The sequence below is a fragment of the Tinamus guttatus genome, unplaced genomic scaffold, assembly GCF_059628265.1.
Source record: "Tinamus guttatus ecotype Peru unplaced genomic scaffold, ASM5962826v1 Tinamus_guttatus_pri_ptg000033l, whole genome shotgun sequence".
NCBI classification, from domain to species: domain Eukaryota; kingdom Metazoa; phylum Chordata; class Aves; order Tinamiformes; family Tinamidae; genus Tinamus; species Tinamus guttatus.
In genome coordinates, this window is record NW_028288567.1 from 5,579,088 (window position 1) to 5,600,065 (window position 20,978).

The 20,978-nt window shown below is 40.5% G+C and overlaps 1 protein-coding gene across 2 annotated transcripts; it reads right to left on the bottom strand.

The window, feature by feature from the left end:
* Nucleotides 1-1,632: 1,632 nt before the first annotated feature.
* CFAP36 (cilia and flagella associated protein 36) lies at nt 1,633-18,668 on the bottom strand. 2 transcript variants are annotated; one of them, XM_088532240.1, is made up of 10 exons: nt 18,534-18,668; nt 13,474-13,538; nt 12,461-12,562; nt 11,350-11,464; nt 10,729-10,816; nt 9,675-9,726; nt 7,568-7,691; nt 2,902-3,071; nt 2,363-2,518; nt 1,633-1,870 (listed from the first exon to the last, which is right to left on the bottom strand). In XM_088532240.1, the coding sequence occupies exons 1-10, from the start codon at nt 18,646-18,648 to the stop codon at nt 1,784-1,786; spliced, it is 1,074 nt and encodes a 357-aa protein (XP_088388366.1). In that variant the 5' UTR covers nt 18,649-18,668; the 3' UTR covers nt 1,633-1,783. The 2 variants fall into 2 exon arrangements, with proteins under 2 accessions (XP_088388366.1, XP_088388374.1); XM_088532248.1 differs by lacking the exon at nt 18,534-18,668 and adding an exon at nt 14,483-14,527.
* Nucleotides 18,669-20,978: the final 2,310 nt, after the last annotated feature.

Consider the following 20,978-nt stretch of genomic DNA (forward strand, 5'->3'; position numbering starts at 1 on the left):
AATGCTGAACTGTAAAATTCAGGAATTAAAATGTGACCCTGTAATTCCATAATTACTGCTCTTGCTTGGTTTGTTGCACATAGTAAGTTAACGCATAATTTTTAAGCGTGGCCGTTTTTGAATATTCTTCACAGCTTCCAAAGTCCACGCAGTTTTAAAGCAATGATATCCAATTAGATCCAAAGCCCAGCAGAACGAGGGAGTTGCTCCCAGCTAGCCAGGCATTCCGAGGATGAGAGCTCATGGGAGAGGACCTGGGAAAAGTGATGTTGCCTGTTGTGGGCTCCAGGCAGCTGGGAATGGGACTCCTTATTTTATCCGTGTGATGAAAAGAGCCTGTGAGCTGCAGGTGCAGAGGTGAGGAGGTGTTTGCTGGTGAAGCCCACGCGGCGCCGCGTGTGCTACCGGAGCGGCTCCAAGCGAAGCAGCGCGCGCCTTGGCGACGCGAGGCTGAAAAATCCTGTTAGCCGGGCTGTGCACCTTGGTTCTCCCAGCTCTCCCTCTAGAGCTACCCAAAAGAAGTTCCCTGAGTCTCTGACAGAAGAGTTTTCCCCCTGCCTGCCACGATCCCCAAATCTTTGCTGAAAAACAAGAATGTCATGGGGGTTTTTTGTAGTTACTGGAAAAGGATTGTATGAAGTGCCATTAGATGTCAGGCTGAACTTTTTTGTTTTTATTTTTTTTAATCTGTGTAGCAGGAGACACACGCAGCTCTTGCTAGCCAATACAGGGGTTGCTGCCTCTGTTGGGCCCCCGAGGCAGCATCTCCCCCCGGGCTGGTTGGTGTTGCCGGGCTCTGCGTGTGGCAGCCCACGTATCCGGGCTCCTTCCACCACCCACATTTTTAGAAAAGATCCCAACATCTGCCAACGTGTATCAGTTAAAAATGCTATTTTAATAAAAAGTTACACGAAACTTGAATCACTTGGGTCGTTTCCTTTATTTTATGTTGCTATTACAATCACCTACCTGATGAGGTTGTGCAAATTACAGGCTCTGCTTTTTATGTCTGAGCTGAACCCTAGTGAATTAGAGTTTTTGTTGTTTTTTTTAAGACCGGCTTTGGAACTTTTAAATTGCTGTTGTGATGTTTATAGTTTTTCCTCTGTAACCGAAGCAATTGTTTCTTTCTATTCACAAGTTGCATTCATAGCAAGTTAGGCCTAAGGCACTGGTAAACTGCCCCAAACACATAAAATAGTGTAATACTGAGTTACTGTCTAAAAGTTTTGTCTCCTGGCTTCAAGACGCATTTATTTTTCTTAGAAAGACGGTTTTGCTGCATCACTTTTTTGTGAAATTACTTTATTGCATTTCACAGCAGAAAAGTCATTTGCTTATAATGACATTCTAATAAAAGGAAAAGAACAAAGTTTCATATTTGGAAAAAATATTCAAAATGATTCACATTCCTAGATATTTTAACAATTATTTTTAACTACTTATTCAGTAATTAATCAGTATATGATTTTGTCCTACTTAATATGATATGGCTGAGGCCAGTAGTTGACAGACTTGCATGCTGAGGTGACGTTAAAGGGCCTCACTCTGAGTACATTCCAGCAAAAGTCAACAAGTCCCCAACATTCTGGGGAGTATACATGTTTTTGGTGTATTTCAATTTAATTTCAAATATTCAAGGAGATGAGCTATTTATGTGAAAGCTCTAAAAAATTAAGTGTGATTATATCTGAATACAAATCCATCCAAGTACTGTTAGATAATTTATTCTAAAAGAAGCTGTTCGTGTTGTTAAGTTCCACCATAAGCGACCTTCTTAACTTCACCGCTTATTAATCACTTCTTCTTTCAGTTTTTCTGCAAGCATTTTCCTTTTCTGTAGTAATCTTTGTTTCTCTTCTGACATTGTCTGCAAACAAAAAAATGGAAAAAAAATACACTAGTAAACTGCATGGCTTTTTGGTACGTATCCTGGCTTTTAATGCTCAAGGCTAATTAAACAGGTACGAGCCAAATCGAGTAGCTGAGAGGAAATTTCCTCCGGGTCAAGGACCAGCTGAGCAACTTCCCTTGCAGCAGCCCCTGCGGAGGTGGCAGCTGCCCAACCCGCTGTCCCGCAGTGCCACGGGACACTGGGGCCCTGCCAGAGCTCCCCGTTAGCCCAGGTTTGCGAAAGGTGCTGGAAGGCAGCGGGACGGGCAGAAGGGAAGGAAGGGGCTGCCCAGGGGTTCAGTGTTCACCCTTCCTCTACAATCATTGTAAATGTTGCATAAAAAAAGACACGGTCCACTTGTCGCTTTTCCCCTGCTAAAATAGTCAGTAGAAATACTTAAATGTTCACTGAAGCTAATTGTGCCTTTTATAAAGCAGTCAGGATGATTACAATTTTTCAAATTTTCACCTCTTTTGGAGATAACGCCTCTTCTTTCTGGTCGGTACTTGCTGGTAACAATACATTAGTTCTCGACTCTTTCTTCGTAGCCATCAGCATATCTCTTTTTTTCTTTAAGTAGTCCTCGCGTTGCCTCAGGTGCTGTTCTTCAAGTTCTGATAAATTCTTTTTTTTTTTTTTTTAAATACCAAAAGTTAATTTTGAAATTACGTGTATTATTACCTATGTGTGTATTTGAGATAAAAATACTTAAAACACTTAACCTCTAAAATTACTATCTGGAAAAAAAAAAATATCCAAGTTCCAAGCCATAGCTGTCTACTCAGAAATCTTCACAAGGGCAAAAGCTGAATACTATTGCAACGCTAGGGTGATGCCTCCAAACCTCACATAGATTAACTTACTGAATACCCTAAAACTGTTTTTATGTTGATAATTTGGTTCAATAATAGGAAATGCACGATAGCCCCGTAATAGGAAATACGTTCTCAATGTAATACTGTCTGTGTAGAGTGCGCTCTATGTCTGTTTGGTTCTTTCAAACTTACGGGTCCTTTCAGCCCAGCTTCTCGTGCTGCGTTTTCAGAATGTTTTCCAGGTGCCCTTTTCTTGGTGTCTTCTTTCAGTTTGGCACAGGAAGGTTGAGCCCCGCGCTCTGTTCCTTTCTCTAAGGGCTGCACTGGTTTTAATTCTCTCCTCGAAGGTTTCTGTGATTCCTCTACGAAGCCATTTCACATAGAAACCAATGAAAAAGAGTAAACTTAATGTTTTTTTTCTTTTTAAAATTTCTTTCAATAGCTGGATGTTTCTGGTTTGAAAATGGAACACTTCCAAAATCATGTTTCTCCTCTCTTTGTTGACTAATAAAAGCTCCTTTCAAAAACATTGCTAAAATACTGTCATTGCACTAAAAATGCAATTAACCAATGTTTGACATTAGAGTAAGTGCCTATGGACCTAGAAGTACCTATAATCAGAATGTAGTTGCAAGGGCAGTACTTTACTAGACCGGTTCATATCTAGATTGAACTTTCAATTTCCATCGTGCTCCTCAGCGGCAGCAGCGAGCAGAGCGCAAGGCCGAGGCTGTGGCAGCTCCCGCCACGCACCCTGCTCCAGCTTCCAGCCCCGGAGAAACGGCTCCGCCCGGGCTGGGAGCGGGAAGCGAAGCTCGGGGTCGCTCCGGAGCGCCTGCAGCGTCGCCCCGCGCGCAGCCCAGGCTGCCTTGGGCAGGGCTGGAGCCGCTTCCATCCCCTGCGCTCTCTGCCCTTCCCTCAGCTCGGGCAGATGGTGCTGCACCGTGTCCTGCTCACCGGGGACTTTGGTCTTGCACAAACGCTCCCTCCTTGTTGGCAGAAGTGGCACAATTGAAGCAGGCACGGTGACAACTGTGCCGTAACCTCTCTGCAGGTACCAAAGCTAATTTTTCCTTAGGTCCCACTAGACTCCACGGGTGTCTGATGGCATCGCAGCTCCTGAGCAAAAGCCCTTCCCGCCACGGGGCTGTGTGGCAGGGCACGGGGTCCACAACTTGCTAATGCTTCTCTTGACCAGGCCGAGAGCTGTGCGTGGGCAAGGCAAGCTGCTGCTCCTGTTGTACTTTTATTAAAAATGAAGCAGCTTTGGACTGCTGGGAGAACCCTGAAAATGTCAGTAAAGATACAACAGTACTGACAGTGCAATCTGTATTTTACTGTATACAGTTTCAATAATAATAATATCTGAGCCAATACACGTATTGGGGTGTAGCTAACTGTAACTCTGCAGTGTTAGATTTCACATTCTTGCTGAAACGTTACCTTGAGAAATAACTTGTATGAATGTAAAAGTATTTTCCCTGGACTTTACCAGATCATAGATGGCAAAGGCTGGCCCTGCTGTACCTAGTGCAGCATAAACACCACTCAGTTGTTTTTTAAGTTAAGGCACTTACTTAATACACATTTATTCTTCAATAATGGTGTTTTTTTTCCTAATTCAGAAAGATTTTTTTAAATATATATATCTATATATTTATATAAAATCATGAAAAGGTGGAAGAGCAAAGAAGAAGAAATGGTATTCAAAGTATAGAAACCCAACCAAGACAGAAAAGTAGAAAACAGGCCATTTCCATTTCACAGAAGTTTCACATCAAAGTTTTGATGGTTCTTAAATGAAAACAAGGTCTTTTTATATGACAGCCAGAAGTCCTCAGAAGTACTAGGAGAGGACAGAGTTACAACTGCCAGAAAAAAAAATCCTGACACCAAGTTTGTCCTATTAAAAAGCAAAGCATAAACCTGTGCTGCCTGCCAAATACCTGCCCCCCAGTCAACGTGATGCTTAAGGAGAGTTACTTACCAGAGAGCAGTTCTTTGCAATGTGTTGTGTGTATGTGCATTTACACTGGGGCTGTCCATAGAGCAAACACTCAAGCTGGAGATGTTTTTGTCTTAGCAGTACCTGTAGGATATGATCATAGGACCCTCAGTTTCACTTAACCCACGAACCTGAAAAGATACTGAGAAGGGAAGGAAGGTGGACAGTGAACGTACAAATAGACAATACATCTCAAAGAAATATAGTTACTTGTATGTAACCTTTTTTTTTTCTCCTTTGAGAACTTGTCTATATGTACACTCACGCTGTGGATGACTCGAAGCAACCTGCTTTTCCATGAGGATGCTTCATGCAGAATCTTCTCACAATATCAGCGTCTAGGACCACTCCTGCAGATGCTGCATCCTCCCATTATCCATGTGAAAAGCACCACTTGGTGCAGGTATGGGTAGTGTTCACCAGGAATGCTGCAGAGGGGGTGGTCAGTGTCTCTGGGAAACTGGTTTTGCAATCCCTAAGTTATTCCTAAGGGGCTCACCAACGTAAAATTAAGTTAACTGACATTAGCTTGAAATTCATCACAGAGGAAAACTAAAAGTTCATGAGCTGCTTGGGCAGTTGAAAGATAAAGTGTAGCCCAAGCGAGAGGATGCTGGGGCCAGAGGAGGATTTCCTCCCCTGGCTCTGAGGAGCTCCTGTCTCGTGCAAGGGCCGCGTTGCCCAGAGAGCCCAGACTGTGGGCTTGGGCCTGCTCCCTGCTCCCCGGCAGCGAGAAACGCGCGTCCAGGCTCCGCGGGCCGGGGGCGCCGCGAGGAGCAGCGACGCATCAGGACCGGAGCGGAAGGCAGGCACTCTGCTGGCGCAGAGGGACACGAGCTCTCCGGGGGTCCAGTCCTTTCCCAGCACTGACTCTGGCACCCTGAGGAAGCCATTCCAACAGAGGAGATGATCCCACTCTGAGACACAAAGTTTTTGTTGGGAGCCCATGAAGCAGGTAATAACAGACCCTTCTGGAGGCAATTCTTCAATTCTGGATGACAGAAGATTCTGAAACAAGAACACTTCCAGGAGAGATTCTTCTTGATTTTTTGCCTTCTCCCTCCAAACGACTTTTCTAAAGGGTGGTAATAGAGGGTAAGCTCTGACAAACTTTCTCAGAAACCTCTCTGGACAGGTGTGATGCCAGTCCCACACTGCTGAAGATGACTTAAAAGGTGCTAAGCTGCTTGTAGACCTATCTTCTATTTGGCATCTGAAGAACATCAAGAATCCTCAGCACCAGCACGAGTGGGCACTTAGCACAGAGGAAAGGCTGCACTCAGTGCCTGCAAGTCTCGGCTCCCAAGCTCCAAGATCTCCTGCCTCTTGAGCAGAGGGCTAAGTCCTGCACACAGAATACCTGCTAGGAACACCTGCCTTCTGAAACAGAAAACCAGCCACTACGGGAGAGGCAGAGGTGGCACGACTACACAAAAATAAGGGAAATACAAGCGGGCTAGGCAGGAAAAGAAGAAAAGTATCTATGTACACCTGCAGCCAAAGCTAAGAAGCCCTCTGTATACTTCTGAGGGTGAAAGGGAGAGGAGAAGAATTCAAAGGAAACTAACAGAACTTCAGAAGAAAAGAAAGATACTTAAAAGGTCAGTGGCTTTTTTGTTGGTGGTGGGTTTTTTTTCCCTCTAATGTGAAAGACAGTAACTCAGTTTAAAGAAACAGAGGGTCCTAAGACACTTCACCCATTGACGGCCATTGAATGGGAGCAAGTACATTCCACAGGTACCGCTAAGGCGAAAAGTATCCAGCTCAAGGCTTTGTGGTATGAACGATTTCAGTGTGAATGCATACAAAGACAAGTAGTAGAATCAGGAAAATAAACTGAAGAAAGTACAGGCTGTTATTTTCCATCATTTGAGTTCTATTATTGTAAATTATCTCAGAATGTTAAGTTATTTTTTCATGAGCTCATAAAAAGAACAGATACCAGTGATACAGCACTTCTTTCTGATGACTGTATTTATACATACCCATATATACACATACACACATGTATGTATGTGTGCATATATATATATATACACACACACACACACAAATATATATACACTCATATTATCTAAGAAGTTCCCAAATGTGTTGGAAAAATCAGCCTTCTTTGTGCTTTAACTGGAGCACAAATATATCAAGAAAGAAAGAGCACCTCTTTCCCAGCTAATAGTTTTTCCTCACTGTAAAAGCACTGGCTTGGTCATTACCTTTGCTAAAGTCATCTACAAAATAATTCAGACAATTTTCACTGCAAAACTTGGGTAAAGTGAAAGTTAAGAAAGTTCCACTTGCTAGTATACTATTTTGTTAAGTGTTACAATTGTATTCAAAAACAAAAATGCAACAAATCCAAAGTGAAACTACGAAGCAGATTCAGTTTGGTAGTCTGACCAATAGGCATGAGTGAATCTTAAAAGTTTATGGCTGGTTCTCTCAAAAATATTTTATTACCATCAAAAAATGTTGTACAAGTATCAGTTAAACCTATCATGGCCACACAGGTACAGAAATCATAATTTATTAAATATTTACTACCTGGGAAAACATTGTTCTTTGCGATAACAATGGCATATGCACCTAAAATGAAAGACGAAAATTGCTCTTAGACTCCCTTGTTTGCTCCTATAGTTTGAGATGGTTTATAAATGTTACTGAATCCTAAAAATACTCATATTGGAAGGGACTTCTGAGGCCATCTAGTGCAGGCACCTCTGGACACTATGTCCAAAGCTAGATGGTTACTCAGAGCCCAGTTTTGAAAATCCTGGTATGAAATTGATTTGTCAGTGATTTGAAAATAATATCATATTGCATACTAGCTACTGCAAAACACTTGGAGAAAATTACCTAAGGAAAACTGTGGAGTTCCTTCAAAAGCAACAGCTCCCTCAGTGGACTCCTTAACTTTTACAGCTTCTCTGGTATCTCCTGGCAAACTGTTTGGAACATCTGATTTACATTTATCATGTGCCTTAAAACAAAAAGCAAACAAAAGCAAACATTACATTTCCTAGCACCACACATCAGGCATTAAACTGCCAACCCCCGGAAAATTGTCAAAAGAACTTTTAACTAAAGTGGGCTGTTTAAACTATATGCTGTATTGTTACAGCAAAGAAAAGAAAAACCTTTATTTTGCTTTATTAATAGGAATGCTCATATTGGTTTATAGTCATAAATTACCCCTTTTTAGTTCAAAACCTCTAATCAACAGCCAGAATTTAGAACATTAGGTAAACTGGTGTTTTTTTTCTGAACTACAAATAGAACTTTTGAGTGCTTGTGTATCATGCTTTACATGTGACGTCCTGCAGGGGTCAGTCCTGCTTAAGTAAATTTAAACACCACTTTCCACGTGCTCTTTGCTACAGTTTCCTTTAGACAAAAAGAACAAAAAATTAAGAACTCCACCTTTGATCAAATAACACAGAAGTACAAAGGTGAGCTTTGTCTCTAAGAAATAATGCAGTGAGACTCATGTTTTCTAATAATGAAGGATGCATTAGCCTGCTTCCCAAATTACTACGAAGCTTATCTTATAAAGCAGCGGTAGCTAAAATGAAATGTTGTTAGCCCTGAAGGATAAACTGAAGTATTACAGCACTGTGCACATCCATATGCACATATATGCCAAGAATACAGTGACTGGCCTGAAACAAATGAGCAGGGAAAAAACAGTAAACAAAAGTAACTACTCAGCCATGTATGTATAGGGACACTGTCTCGCACACGCATGTTTTCTAATCTGTTCTGTCAATTAAGGTTTTAAGAACATTAATGAGCCACTTAAGAACTTAAGTGGCTCAAGAGTGTTTGTATAGGACATAGTACAATAAACCCTTAAAATGTGGGGGGCCGTTGAAGGTATTGATTGGTGCTACTCTAGTCTGGTGTGAAATGCTAGAATATTGATATTTCTGGCTGGATATCCTTCTTCTACAGGATGCAGAATGAGACATTTCATTTGGAGGAATGTCCCAACTTGTTTGGGACTTGCACTCAACAGCATAGCAGCCTTCGGCACTCATTATGGCTTTGAATTCGGGAGCAGGACTTGAAATGCATTAACTGCCTCTGTGACAGTTAGGTTTGGTAGCCAGGCGGTTTCCTCTGTTCAGGCTGAAGAAACAGAGAATACTTTCTCTTTTCCAATGTACCAGACTCAATTTCTTAATGGGAAAAAAATCTAGAAAAGCAACCGTACTCCCTCTTCTGAAACAACCTATATCTCAGCTATTTTTGTGTGTTTTCCTGGTGAAGAAGAGCTTCACTGCCACGTTTCCACTGGTCCACTGGCTATATTACTGCTTCCTTGAAGAAGCCTTGCTTAACAGATTTGCTTCTTAGTTGTTTACCCATTGGCAATTTAGTCAGTCCGCTTCTACATTCAGTTCCTTTTCTACAGAGTTTACTGGAGACCAAGAGACATTCTAATTCGGAGATTTCTAGTTCCCGGTGATTAGATTCTTGCAGCATTGTGCAGAAATAATGAGTAACTAAACTGTCTGTGAAGTGAACCTTAAAATTCCTGAAGGAATATGAATGCTATCATCTCTAAGAAGCTTATACTTTGAAGTCTCTTTGATCTTGACAATATTGCTAATTCAGATGTTCTCTGGATCTCAAAGGTTGACATCCATTGCCAGGATTTTAGCATTCTGACACTGAAGAGGGACCATGCTGCCCGTATGAGCTCCACCAGATCACTAAAGGTTAAATGTATCATGTACAACACTAATGTCAGTGGCACCATGAATAGAAATGTTAACAACAGAGCAGACTTTTCAAAAAGAAAAGTCAGCAGGACCCTCCTGACAGATTTTTTATTTGTTTTGGATAGTACATACAGAATATTACATATTGCCTTAAAGTGATATAGATGACATAGGAGACAAAAGTACCAAAGTATTTCTTAATCATCAGCATAATTCATCTGGCTAAATAATCTACTGACCTCTTTGGTCCTCCTCCTTTCTTGCTCTAATTCATATTCTTCCTTAGACTTCCTGTAACACAAAATACAGGTAAACTCCAGTATCAGTAAATATAAATTTTGCATTGCTTAAATATTTGAGGACTGTCAAGATAGTCTGAATATAATGTAAATATAATGTAGATTTCTTAAAGTCTTCAAAATACTTTCATTACTTAAATGAAAAAACATCTTAATAGAAATAAGTAACTATGATAAACCTACACACTGAAAACTATGGGTACTAATTTGCCCTGTGCTAAAATAACTGTATAAGAATTTATAGAATATCTATCTTGTTTCATTTGCTGCTTTAAAAATCGGAAGGAAAGTGTTTGCAGAATACAGGAGAAAAATAGCATAATTTTTAAAAAATAGCAAATTGATCAATTTTTTTAAGGATTGTTAATGTCCGTGTGAACTGGAAGAGAATCTTTCTGTATCAGTCCTCACCCACCCCAGGTTATATCAAGAGTCATTGTACACAGTTAGAAAGAAGCTGTGGGAAAGAATAAAGCAGAGTAAAAAAGCAGAATTTGCCTTTTCGAGGCTTTAAGGGACACAGAGCAGGGCACAGTATTCTAGTGGTGCTAAGGAGTAATAAAGCTGCTTTAAGCAGACATACAGCGTTGATCCTATCTCTCCAGCTCTGCGTTTAGGGTGTCCCCAGAAGTAGGGATTTACAGCTAACATTCCCCTATTGTCCAGAGTCCCTGCAGGTCTACAACCTAGGTCTAATTTTTGATTAACTTGGGATTTAGGGGAGAAGAGAAATGACAGGGCTTGGAAAAATGATGCACCATTGTATGTGTGTGTCACAAAGACAGTGCAAGTTCAGCGTGATGGAGTCATTATCCCCGTGTCTTTAACTGTTCCTGATCAAACACTCATCTCTAGTGCCATTCATTTTCTCTCAAGAACATTCATGTCACCCGAAGATGAGGAAAGTTGGCTAAATAAAAGTTTTTTCTATAGAATCTCTGTATACTTTTCTCTATTAAAAAAAGCGCATGAGGTAGGCCCAATTCAATTTTACCTTAAAACTTCCCTGAGGATTTTCATTTCTTGTTGTTCAATTTCACTGAATACATCAGAACCATCTGTCAAACAGTCAGGCAACACACCTATCAAAAATCAGGACAAAAATTTATGCATTACTTTATAAAAACATTATTTTGTATTCCATTTGATACCATTCTTCAGCCAGGAGTGAGAAAGAAAAGCTCCATTTAATTCTTCATCTCCACAGCTGTTTCCAGAAGGGTGTTTATCACACTGTATCTTGCAATGTGTATTGCAAGATAAACACAGCAGATAGTGTGGAGCCTGCACTATATAAAGCAGTGATATAATTACTTTAACACTCTCCCAATTATCAACAAAAATTCCTTTAGCAGAAAATTAAAGACAAATTTCACAGAATAACTTTTCAGCTCTATTCTTCTATTTATTAGAGAGGAATACAGACAGCAGCGGCTGAGAAAAAAACACAAGGACGAAGTATTGAAACTCTGGTCCCACTAAAATCAACTGATTTTTTTTATTTATTTCCACTGGTACTGGACTAGAAATCAACACTTATTGTTTATGAATGCATCAAGCACTCATCAAAACACAAACAAAGACAAAATTAAATTGCCCATTTATCATTTCTTACCATTTCTTTCTTTAATGATTCTAATAGCTTGCAATTGCATTTCAATATTTTTCTGGACCATCATTTCTTTAAATAGTCTGAAATCTTCTGCTGCCAACACTGTTTGCAAAATGGCCTGCAGCAGGGAAAATAATCACAAATTCATTAAATATCTTACAGAAATCTCAATAATTTCAGTCTGCCTGAAATTATCTTAAGATCTAAATTCTGTTGAAGATATGTTCACAGCAGTTAAGATTTAATGCTCCTATTTGTCTAATTTTTAAGTTATATATTGCTTACATATAGTTACATGTTATATATTATATAACTTAGCTAACTACATCATAAATTAGTTGTATAAATTAAGCTAACAAAACAAATACTGAGTTCTTTTCTTGCCAGGTTCTTGAGTCATCATGGCTACAATAATATCATCACAAAACCTGGCCAGTTTTACTACTGCAATTCCTTTGACTTACTAAACAAAAACAGCAAGTTTGACTGAGGGATACACACTGAAGGATCTTGTTATGCATTTAGGAGAGGGTATGTAAACAGAGCATGACTTTGGCAGCAGAAGCGCCCACTCCTCTCCCCAGTAAACCAGAGACATGAAACCTAGAATTCTGTCTTGTCTTCTCAAGGCCAATTTTTGTTTTGCAGATTTTACCATCTTATTACAAAACTAGAGAAAAATATCAGCTTTTGCCTTTAATGAATATATCTATCGCTTCAACCTTTAAGTTTGTCTCCTATCATAAATGGGTAGAAGACTAAGGAAAAGCTGACACATATGCAACTAAAGGTGGCTGACACATCCTAAACTTTGGGGTTTGTTTCAGGAAAACAAAAACACAAACCTAACACAGAAGACAAAGCTCTGATAAAAAGTTTCTGACACCTAACAAATATCTGTCATTAGCTTAAAGATACAATGTTGCCGGTCATATTTCACTGTATGAACAAATACTTTAACTCAGGTTTTAGAAACCTGCATTAGAACTTAAAGTTTCTAAACTATTTCTATTCTAAAATCTAAAGTTCCTAAATATTTCAAACACTTATCTCAGCCCTGCTATATTAACAACAACAACAAAGTCCATATATTTCTTAAGAGTGAAAAACATACCTGTGAAGTGTGTGTCTTTGCAAGAGGAGACGAAAAAGCTTCTTGAAATTTCTCCTCATTGATTCCAACTTCTTTAAGATAGCCTTCTAGTAATTTTTCAACCTGTAAGAAAGTTTCAATCCTTACCTCCTAATAGGTTTTTCCTTGGAATCATATGATTTTTTTTTCATAATTGTGTATTCTTTTTTGCTGCTCTTTCATTGTCAAACTCACAAGAAAATCACTTGCAGACTGTAACTGATTTTCTGATACTTCAGGCTTAATTTACTTTCATTAACTGTTAAGATTAACATTGATTGTCGTTGCTGAATTTGGTTACTTCTCTATTTAGCTTCTCCAGTTTCCCAGAATCTCACCTCTATGCCTTTTCCCTGGTGTCCTGGCTAGTATTTCATGTTATTTTCTTTCCTCCCACATAATTTCAGTCTGACCCTGACAAGTAACAGGCACACAGAACTAAATGGATGTTGATCTGCATTTTTTTTAATTGAACCATTATTGTGCCTTATTGCCAAAAAATATTCTAGAATTCCATGTGCACTGAAGCTAAGAGGTTTATAGGTATTCTAAGAATGCCCCTGAAATAATTTGTAGCTTTTTTCCTAATATTTAAAGGTTGTCTCAAAGATTTATCAGAGTCGGTTATGAACAAAATACAAGGTTTATATGTTTTCTTTCAGTAATAAAGTTGCTGGTCATTTTTAATTTGACAGAAAAACCAAACTTACAGTATTTTAGCTAAAAGATATAGCAATATAAATGAAAAATATGTAACAGCGCTTAGGAAATATGACTATGTTAATAATTCTTTTCTATATCTCTGGCATCGAAACATTAAAAAAAAACATAGGGTGACTATGACTCAAAGGACATCTAAATAAAACTTTTCACAGGTAATGGTGGAAAATTATAGATAACAGATGGATAATTAGAAGTCCATCTAAATAAATACTAATTAAACATTTTTAATTATATTTTTTAGAAGTCTACCAAAATTAGTGATTAATACTCACCAAAGCTTGGTATTCCTGATAAATTTCTGTATAAGACAACTTGCTCTCTTCTTCATCATCAAAAACTTAAAACAAATATTCCTCAATTAGTATTTCAAGTACTAAAATATTAAATACAAACCAGGAAAATTAAATTATTCATTAAAGAGAAATATTAACCTTACTCTGAAAGGCTAAAATATTAACTATACTTTTAAAAGAATGTTTAATTATATGACAGCATAGGGCATGATAAATAATAATAAAATATTCTAGTTTTTACACATTCCAGCTACTTTAATTGTACTTTAGCAATTTAATGTTCTGCTTTAATTAGTGTTCAAGGTTGCAGATTTTTCCTCTTTAAAAAAAATAGGAAAAACCTACAGCTCAAAAACTAAAAATCAAATATTTATTTGGTCACAACACATTGTAATTAACTAATAGGAACACCAAAAGAAGCAACAGAAACCGATGATTATTTGGTTAGAAATCTGTTTCAGAATTCAGTAGAAATGTACATAAAAAACTAAGTATTAGTATAAGAAATATCATGTAAACTTGCAGTCCCTCTAAGACTGCTGCTGATACATATAAAGTAGGAACATTTTCTCTACATATACTTAAAGGGAGGGTATTCCTGTTCATTTAACAAGAAGTCAGTGTGATGCAGGCAAAGGCAGCCCTGCCTACATTAAAGAAAGAAAAAAAAAAGTGTAAGTAAATTATTTTTTAAATCTATCTATCCTGAGTTAGATAAAATGGTTATCTGTATAGTATAGGAGACCATTTATATGGTCATATTAACAACTCCTGACTGGAAATATCAAGCAAATAATCTCAGTATGGTAGAATGGAAGCAACAGAAGAGAAAAAAACAGCTTCATTTTTTTGGAAAGCATAGATTTCCAAAAGCATATTCAAAATTAAATTTCTCATCTGAACAACGAGCAGAGGTAACATAAAACTTAATCATTAAAATGTAGGCTTAGAAGTAAGATATCCTCAATTCCCTTCGAGATTAGCCAACTTGCTATGTTGGAGAAGTCACTTCCCATTTCCATCTTTTAGCAACCTATAGCAATACAACCATGAGAATCTAATGTTTCATTTCTGTATAGGCAAAACATCTCTTATCGAAAAAAAAAAAAAAAGGAAGTGGAAATGCTTTTAAAACATTCACCTAGCACATACAAAGGGTAGCAAACATTTGTTCAGCAAACAGGTACTATAAATCTCACCTAACTGCCTCTAATGTCTTCTGCATCTCTCCCCTTCAGGGGATCTCTACTAGAGCTCTCCAGGCCCTAACCTTCTTGGTTTTGTTTCCCTGTTCCCTTCCTTTCCTCCCTGAGCACTCAGAGAAGTGCTGTTGAAGGCTGGCACTCCTCAGTCGCTTCCCAGCCAAGAGCTGGTCTTGCATGGTGGACGGGACATCTCTGAAGTCCTCGTGCTCCTTTCACAGCTGCAGAACATGGAAAGCAAATGCAAAAGCTTGTACCAACTGCTCTCAATTTTCAGTATTTGAGCCAAAAGAGGATGAAAGTAAGTGCCAAAGATAGTTCCAGTCAACACCTCCTGGGATTTAAGTGGTATTATGGAATACTGTGTTTGCATGAGGACTTTGGATTCTTCAGAGTTCGGGATTTCATAACCCTGTGGTCATTCTTTCCTTTTTGTTTTGGTACAGTCTTTTGTCACCCAACAAGGTTCAAAGATCTGGAAGAACATCAAAACAAGGTAATCTAGGGGACCCAAGTATTCCAGAATACAAATGAATTAGTTTCCTACTGAAAATGAGTATTTTTGCTAGGAACTCTCGCACAGAATGAGAGTTAAACTGAGTTGCTAAACTGAGCCACTGACTATCTTAACTCATGGACTATAGCTGATCAGCAAACCAGCATTAACTCTTCTACCTTTTCCCCTCCCTAAAGTGACCACTGAGAAAGTTCTCTGTCTGAAGAGTTAAGAAAATCATAGCCAGTGATATCCATTTTTTATTTGACACCTCGTCTTCATCTTCTGGCACTCGATATTATAATTAAGCTTACCCGAAGTAATGCATTAAAAAAAGAAAGGAAAGCAAATAGCATAGGCAAATATAACTATAACTCCAAATGTCTCTAATATTGCAGTAATACTTTGTCAAACTTTTCTTAAAGAGCTTATTCTCAATTGCTTCTGCAAGTCATCCAAAAACTCTCCACAGCACAGATTGTAACTGACATGATTATTTGCTGTAAGTACTCTATTTTATTCCTGTCATTTCTGAGGTTGAAACAAACTGACAGGAAGACACCCTTACACAGACATGCCTCATACTAAATTCACTGAAGTTCATATATCTCCTACTGCCAGTAAATTCTGTTCAGCTTTCTGGAGAGTTTTCTGACATTACTCTCGTGTAGGATAATCAATTCCTCCGATTCCTAAAATAAGAAGAAGCCAGTCCTAACTTAGACTGTTTGCATAATTATTTTGTCTAAACATGTGATCTTCCAGTTTAGACCTCTCTCCCTAGAGGAAACTACTTCAGATTTCTCTGTTTCTTCCATGCTGTAAAAGTCCAGAATCTTCACCTGTATTTCTCCTCAGCATATAAGGGAAGGGCTTAAATACACACAATGATCTTGCCTTAAAGAGTGGATAGAATGGAATTAATTCAGGTTAACTGAAATTGATTTGTTTAGAACCTGTGGTCTGAATCAGCAGTATGTCTGCTTCACTCTAAACACGAAATAAAAATCCTTAATGGACCTTAGCAAGAACTGCAGCACAAGACGGACTGCTCAACTCGGCCCAACCACTATAGAAGGTATCCTAGAGCCCAGGCCAGGATGGATGGGAGAACAGAATAAGTACAAGCTAGTAGAACTAACTATGGTAATAATCATTCTACTTCCGACTTGATGTCTGTAAATCCATTAAAAAATAAGATATTATTTGAAATTCTTTGCTTTTGCTTCCATATCATATCACTCTGCTTAAAACAAGTGTCATCTAGCCTTCAAAAAGGGCAAAAAGATGACCACAGAGCTACAGGCTAGCCAGCCCCACCTCGATCCCTTGAAAGGTGATAGATCAGATAATCCTGGGTACCATTTCCAAGCACGTGAAGGACAAGGTGGTGGTCAGGAGTAGTTAGTATGGATTCACACAAAGAAAAACCTGCTTAACCAATGTGATAGCGTTGTACTTGACGATCTTGAAGGTCTTTTCCAAACATAATGATTCTATGATCCTACAGTAAGGCAACTGGCTTTGTGGATGAGGGAAGAGCAGCAGAAAGTATCCATATTGCCTTGAGTAATGCCATGGAGCACTGCAGGCTTGGGGGCTGACCTGCTGGAGGGCAGTTTTGCAGAAAAGAACCTGGGGGTCCTGGTTGGCTGCTGTGTCCAGTGCTGAGCTTACCAGTACAAGAGAGACACGGACATTCTGGAGTGAGTCCAAGAAACAGCTACTAAGATGATTAAGGGACTAGAGCATTTCTCATGAAGAAAGGTTGAGAGAACTGGGACTGCTCAGCCTTGAGATGAGGAGACTGATGGGGGATCTTATCAATGCATATATGTATCTGAAGGGAGGGTCTAGAAGAGAGGGACAGACTCTTCGCAGTGGTGCCCACTGGTAGTATGAGAAGCAATGGCTAAAAATGGAAGAACAGAAGGTTCCATCTAAACACAAGGATAAACTACTTCACTATGAGAGTGACCGAGCATTAGAACAAGCTTCCCAGAGAGGTTTTGGAATATGTATCCTTGAAGATACTCAAAAGCTATCAAGACATGACCTTCTGGACCTTGTCCAGCTCTGGGCTTCCCAGTACAGGAGGGACATGGAAGTGCTGCAGAGAGTCCAACGTAGTGCTACAAAGACAAGTAGAGGACTGAAGCACCTCTCCTAGGAGGAGAGGCTGAGAGCTGGGCCTGTTTAACCTGGAAAAGACTGAGAGACATATTATCAATGCATGCAAATATCTTAAGGGAGGGTGTCAAGAGGATAGGGCCAGATTTTTCTTGGTGCTCAGAGACGCAGGACAAGAGACAACACGTACAAATTGAAATACAGGATCCTCTGAATACAGGGGAAAACTTCTTGACTGAGGGTGACTGAGCACTGGAACACGCTGTCCAGAGAGGTTGTGGAGTCTTTTTTCCCCTTCTCTTGTCCATGCATGTAGACCTACACAGGTCTCCTTAGTACCCTGCATATAGATCTGCAGATCTATCATAGTCCTCCCACACACTACTCATTCTTCCAGTTAAATCTGGGTGCTCCCCCAACTTATTCTACGATTCTGTGAGTTCTTTCTCCTGCTGCGAACCAGGGAAGACAATGCAACTAGAAATGTTTCTGAGCTAAGCTTATGCACAGACCAGCTGGACTACAAAACATAAGCAATAACCATTGACTTCTTACTGCAGACTGCCATTTGTGAGATAAATTCTCATCTCTGCCTAAAAATTTTCATAAAACTGCAGGAATTCCATTTTGGGACATCTACTGTTCTGACACACCGGCCAAACAGCAATTTTAATAACCTTGTTTTGTTAGGAAAGAGATCCTTTAAAATAGCTATGGAAAAGTACTAAAAGTCTCCAAACAGTTTCTAAACACATTGTTATGAAATGAAGCAGAATGAACAATTCATTTGGCATAAGAAGATCACAGTGAAAGTTCAGGCCAAAGTCACTTGCCTGAGCATATGAACTAACGCATGTAAATTACAGCATCTTTAACATCACCTCGAAAGCAACGGAAGCAAATCCACTTCGGCAGGCTTCCCCCCCCCCCCCCCCCCCCCCCAAAAAAAAAAAAAAAAAAAAGAGGGGGAGAGAGAGAGAGAACCTCTGTTAAAAAGGCATGAACACTGCAACCACAGCTGTGTCCAACCGAAGACCGTTTAATGATAAATCACTTTTAAACAGAACCTCCATGGCCGCCTCCCACGGCCGCTGGAAGCAGCCGCCACTCTCCCTGCGCATGCGCGACGGGAGACGGGGGGGCGGGGGGCGCCGCCACAGCGCGGGTGGATGGAGAGGCCTCGGTCCCCCCCCGCCTCGACCGCCACTCACCCTCGCACTTCTGCTCCATGAACTCCAGGATGGGGATGGACCAGGCGGGCCCCCGCAGGAACCCGGCGATGCTATCCACCACCCAGTCCACGTCGCCCTCCTCCTCGGCCGCCATGGGCAGCGGCGGCGGCCGGGCGCGGCTGTTACGGCCGTTGGCGCGCCCGCCGGTCGCTACGGCAACGGGCGTCACGGGTGCGCGCGCACGTCTGCCCCGGCGCCTCCCGCGCACCCCCGGTGGAGGGCGGGGCTCGCTTCCGGCCCAGTCGCTAGGGAGAAGGGCGCGAACAGCGCCCGGCGGCCGTTAACGGGTGGGGGCCACTAGCGGGCTGCGGCGGCCGTTAACGGGCGGGCCGAGCTTCGCCGCGCGCCCTGCCCGCCCGGCCTCGAGGCGCGCTCCCCGGCCGGCCCCGCGCTGAGGTAACGGGCGGTGCCGGGCCCGCGCTCCCCAGTGCCCGCTGAAATCCCGGCGCTAACCGCAGTTAAATCTGAGTTCGCTTATGGGATCTCCGGTTCGCGCTTAGGGTTTTGACACGTGTAACCCCGGCGCATCTGCGTTCCTGCGCTGGAAGGTGTTGGCTGCGAGCCCAAGGACGCCAATTAAGAGTTACATTAGCTCGTGTGGGGTCAAGGACTGTACCGGTATTCCGTGTAATCAGATCATGGTTTAAAGGGAGGTGCATGTTATCCACAAGTGCGTTGGCATTAAAAGATATACTCGAAATTAGAACAGATGTTAGATAATCAGTTAATGCAGCACCTCAGACTAGAGAGCGAAATAATCACAAAAACAATCTTGTTAAGCTAAGGACAGCATGAAGCAAGAGATGCAAATGCAGTGCTTGTAAATGCGTTTTAAGAATAGTGATACTAATACACCCTTTCTAACTTAATTGACATTTTCTAATTTAATTGGGGCCTAAGCCTTATAAATGAGGAAAATAATAATTTCATGCTGGCAAGCAGAGGTTGAATCAGCTGACTGTGAAGAGCTATGCAGAATCCCCCTTTGGTTTGGTAAGGATATGCACAATACCACTGAAAATCCAAGCAAATGGAAACTAACTGGAGTGCATGTTCTTTACCATTTTTACAGTGAGGGTTATCAAACCCTGATACACCGCTGGGTGTAGGCTAACTTCCATCTCAAAGGTAATCACCATGTGTTGTCTTCACTGTAGGGATATGTTTGATCAGGTGCACTTAATTTCATCATTTTAATCAGATGTTGCCCTGGAAAACCTTTTGATTTTTCTTTTGCAAATCACTTATTTAGATTATCAGATTTTTTCTTTCAACAGCCATGTTCTATGGTTTCAGCCTATCGGTAGTATATAGTATTACTTGCCTACTGAACAGCTATCTGAAATATATTTTATGTGTTGTCATAACTTAAATACTAATTCAGGGTCACATGACTGTAAAGTATGTTCACTTCTTGTATATGTAATCTGCTATAAGCGGTTACCTAGGAGTTCTTGGAGTAGTATCCTTTTAACTTTGCTCACTAGCTGTCAGTAGTCATTCTGTGTTATGCCAGGTCATGCTAACTCTTCGAAGCCTGGCAGCAAATGTTTATGCACTGTGATAATCTCTTCCTCCCTTAGCATTCCCACCAGGTGACATACCTACTGCACAGCGTTTAAGGGAATCCCTTCCAGCTGGTTGCATGGAGTCAAGCATTTAGCCTCTGCCTTTGAAAGCCAATATATTACTGTTGTTGTTGGTTTAAGAGCTATCTGAACAGTAAGCTAGGAGCTCAAGAACTGTCATGTGAATATATTTTGCTAGAATTCTCTTGTCCCCAAACCAGATGGGGTATGTGAGAGACTACAAAGGAATTTTGTTGATGTAGAGTATCAAAATCTTAAAGTGTGTCAGGCAGGTGTCTTTGAATTCACCAGAGTGAGACAATCTCCCAGAAAGCTTTCTTGCAGTGCTTCTGATGATGGTAGTTTGGGATGGGGGAGCAAGATTCTGATAAAATTACAGCATTCTGAAATTGCATGGATACATCTGGCTTTCGTTCAGCTGGGGGAAAAAATGCACTTTGTTTGTAAAGGAAGAACAACTATTTTCTTTCCTTAACTTCTCATGATGTAAAAAATGTGCCTAAGTGGGAAAGTGGATAGAATTTATATAGCTGTTTGGGCATGGGCAGGCATGCCCATGCTCACACCAGGACCACTGCTTAGGCGGTGATGCTGATCAGTGGTTGGTGTTGTTTGCTTTTCTGTACCTGGGAAGATGCTTGTGGCAGCATCTACCCGCTGTTAGTGAAATCCCTGCAGTTGTCAGTCTGGCAATAAACACCCAACATGAAATGATAGTGGAAACTGGCTAAATGAAAAGGAAAACTTGAATGGGATGGACTAAGGCTCAGACTCTGGAGTTTTATATTTTTCTTTTCCTTTAAATGAAGCAAGTTAAAATTATGATTGGAAACTA

Coding starts and splice junctions, on each gene's coding strand:
- CFAP36 (XM_088532240.1), bottom strand. CDS start 18,648: ATGGCGGCCGAGGAGGAGGGCGACGTGGACTGGGTGGTGGATAGCATC. Junction 9,727..10,728: donor ATCCTCAGGGAAGTTTTAAG/GTAAAATTGAAT, acceptor TTTGTGTTACAG/GAAGTCTAAGGAAGAATATG. Junction 3,072..7,567: donor AACTCCACAGTTTTCCTTAG/GTAATTTTCTCC, acceptor ATGGCTTCGTAG/AGGAATCACAGAAACCTTCG.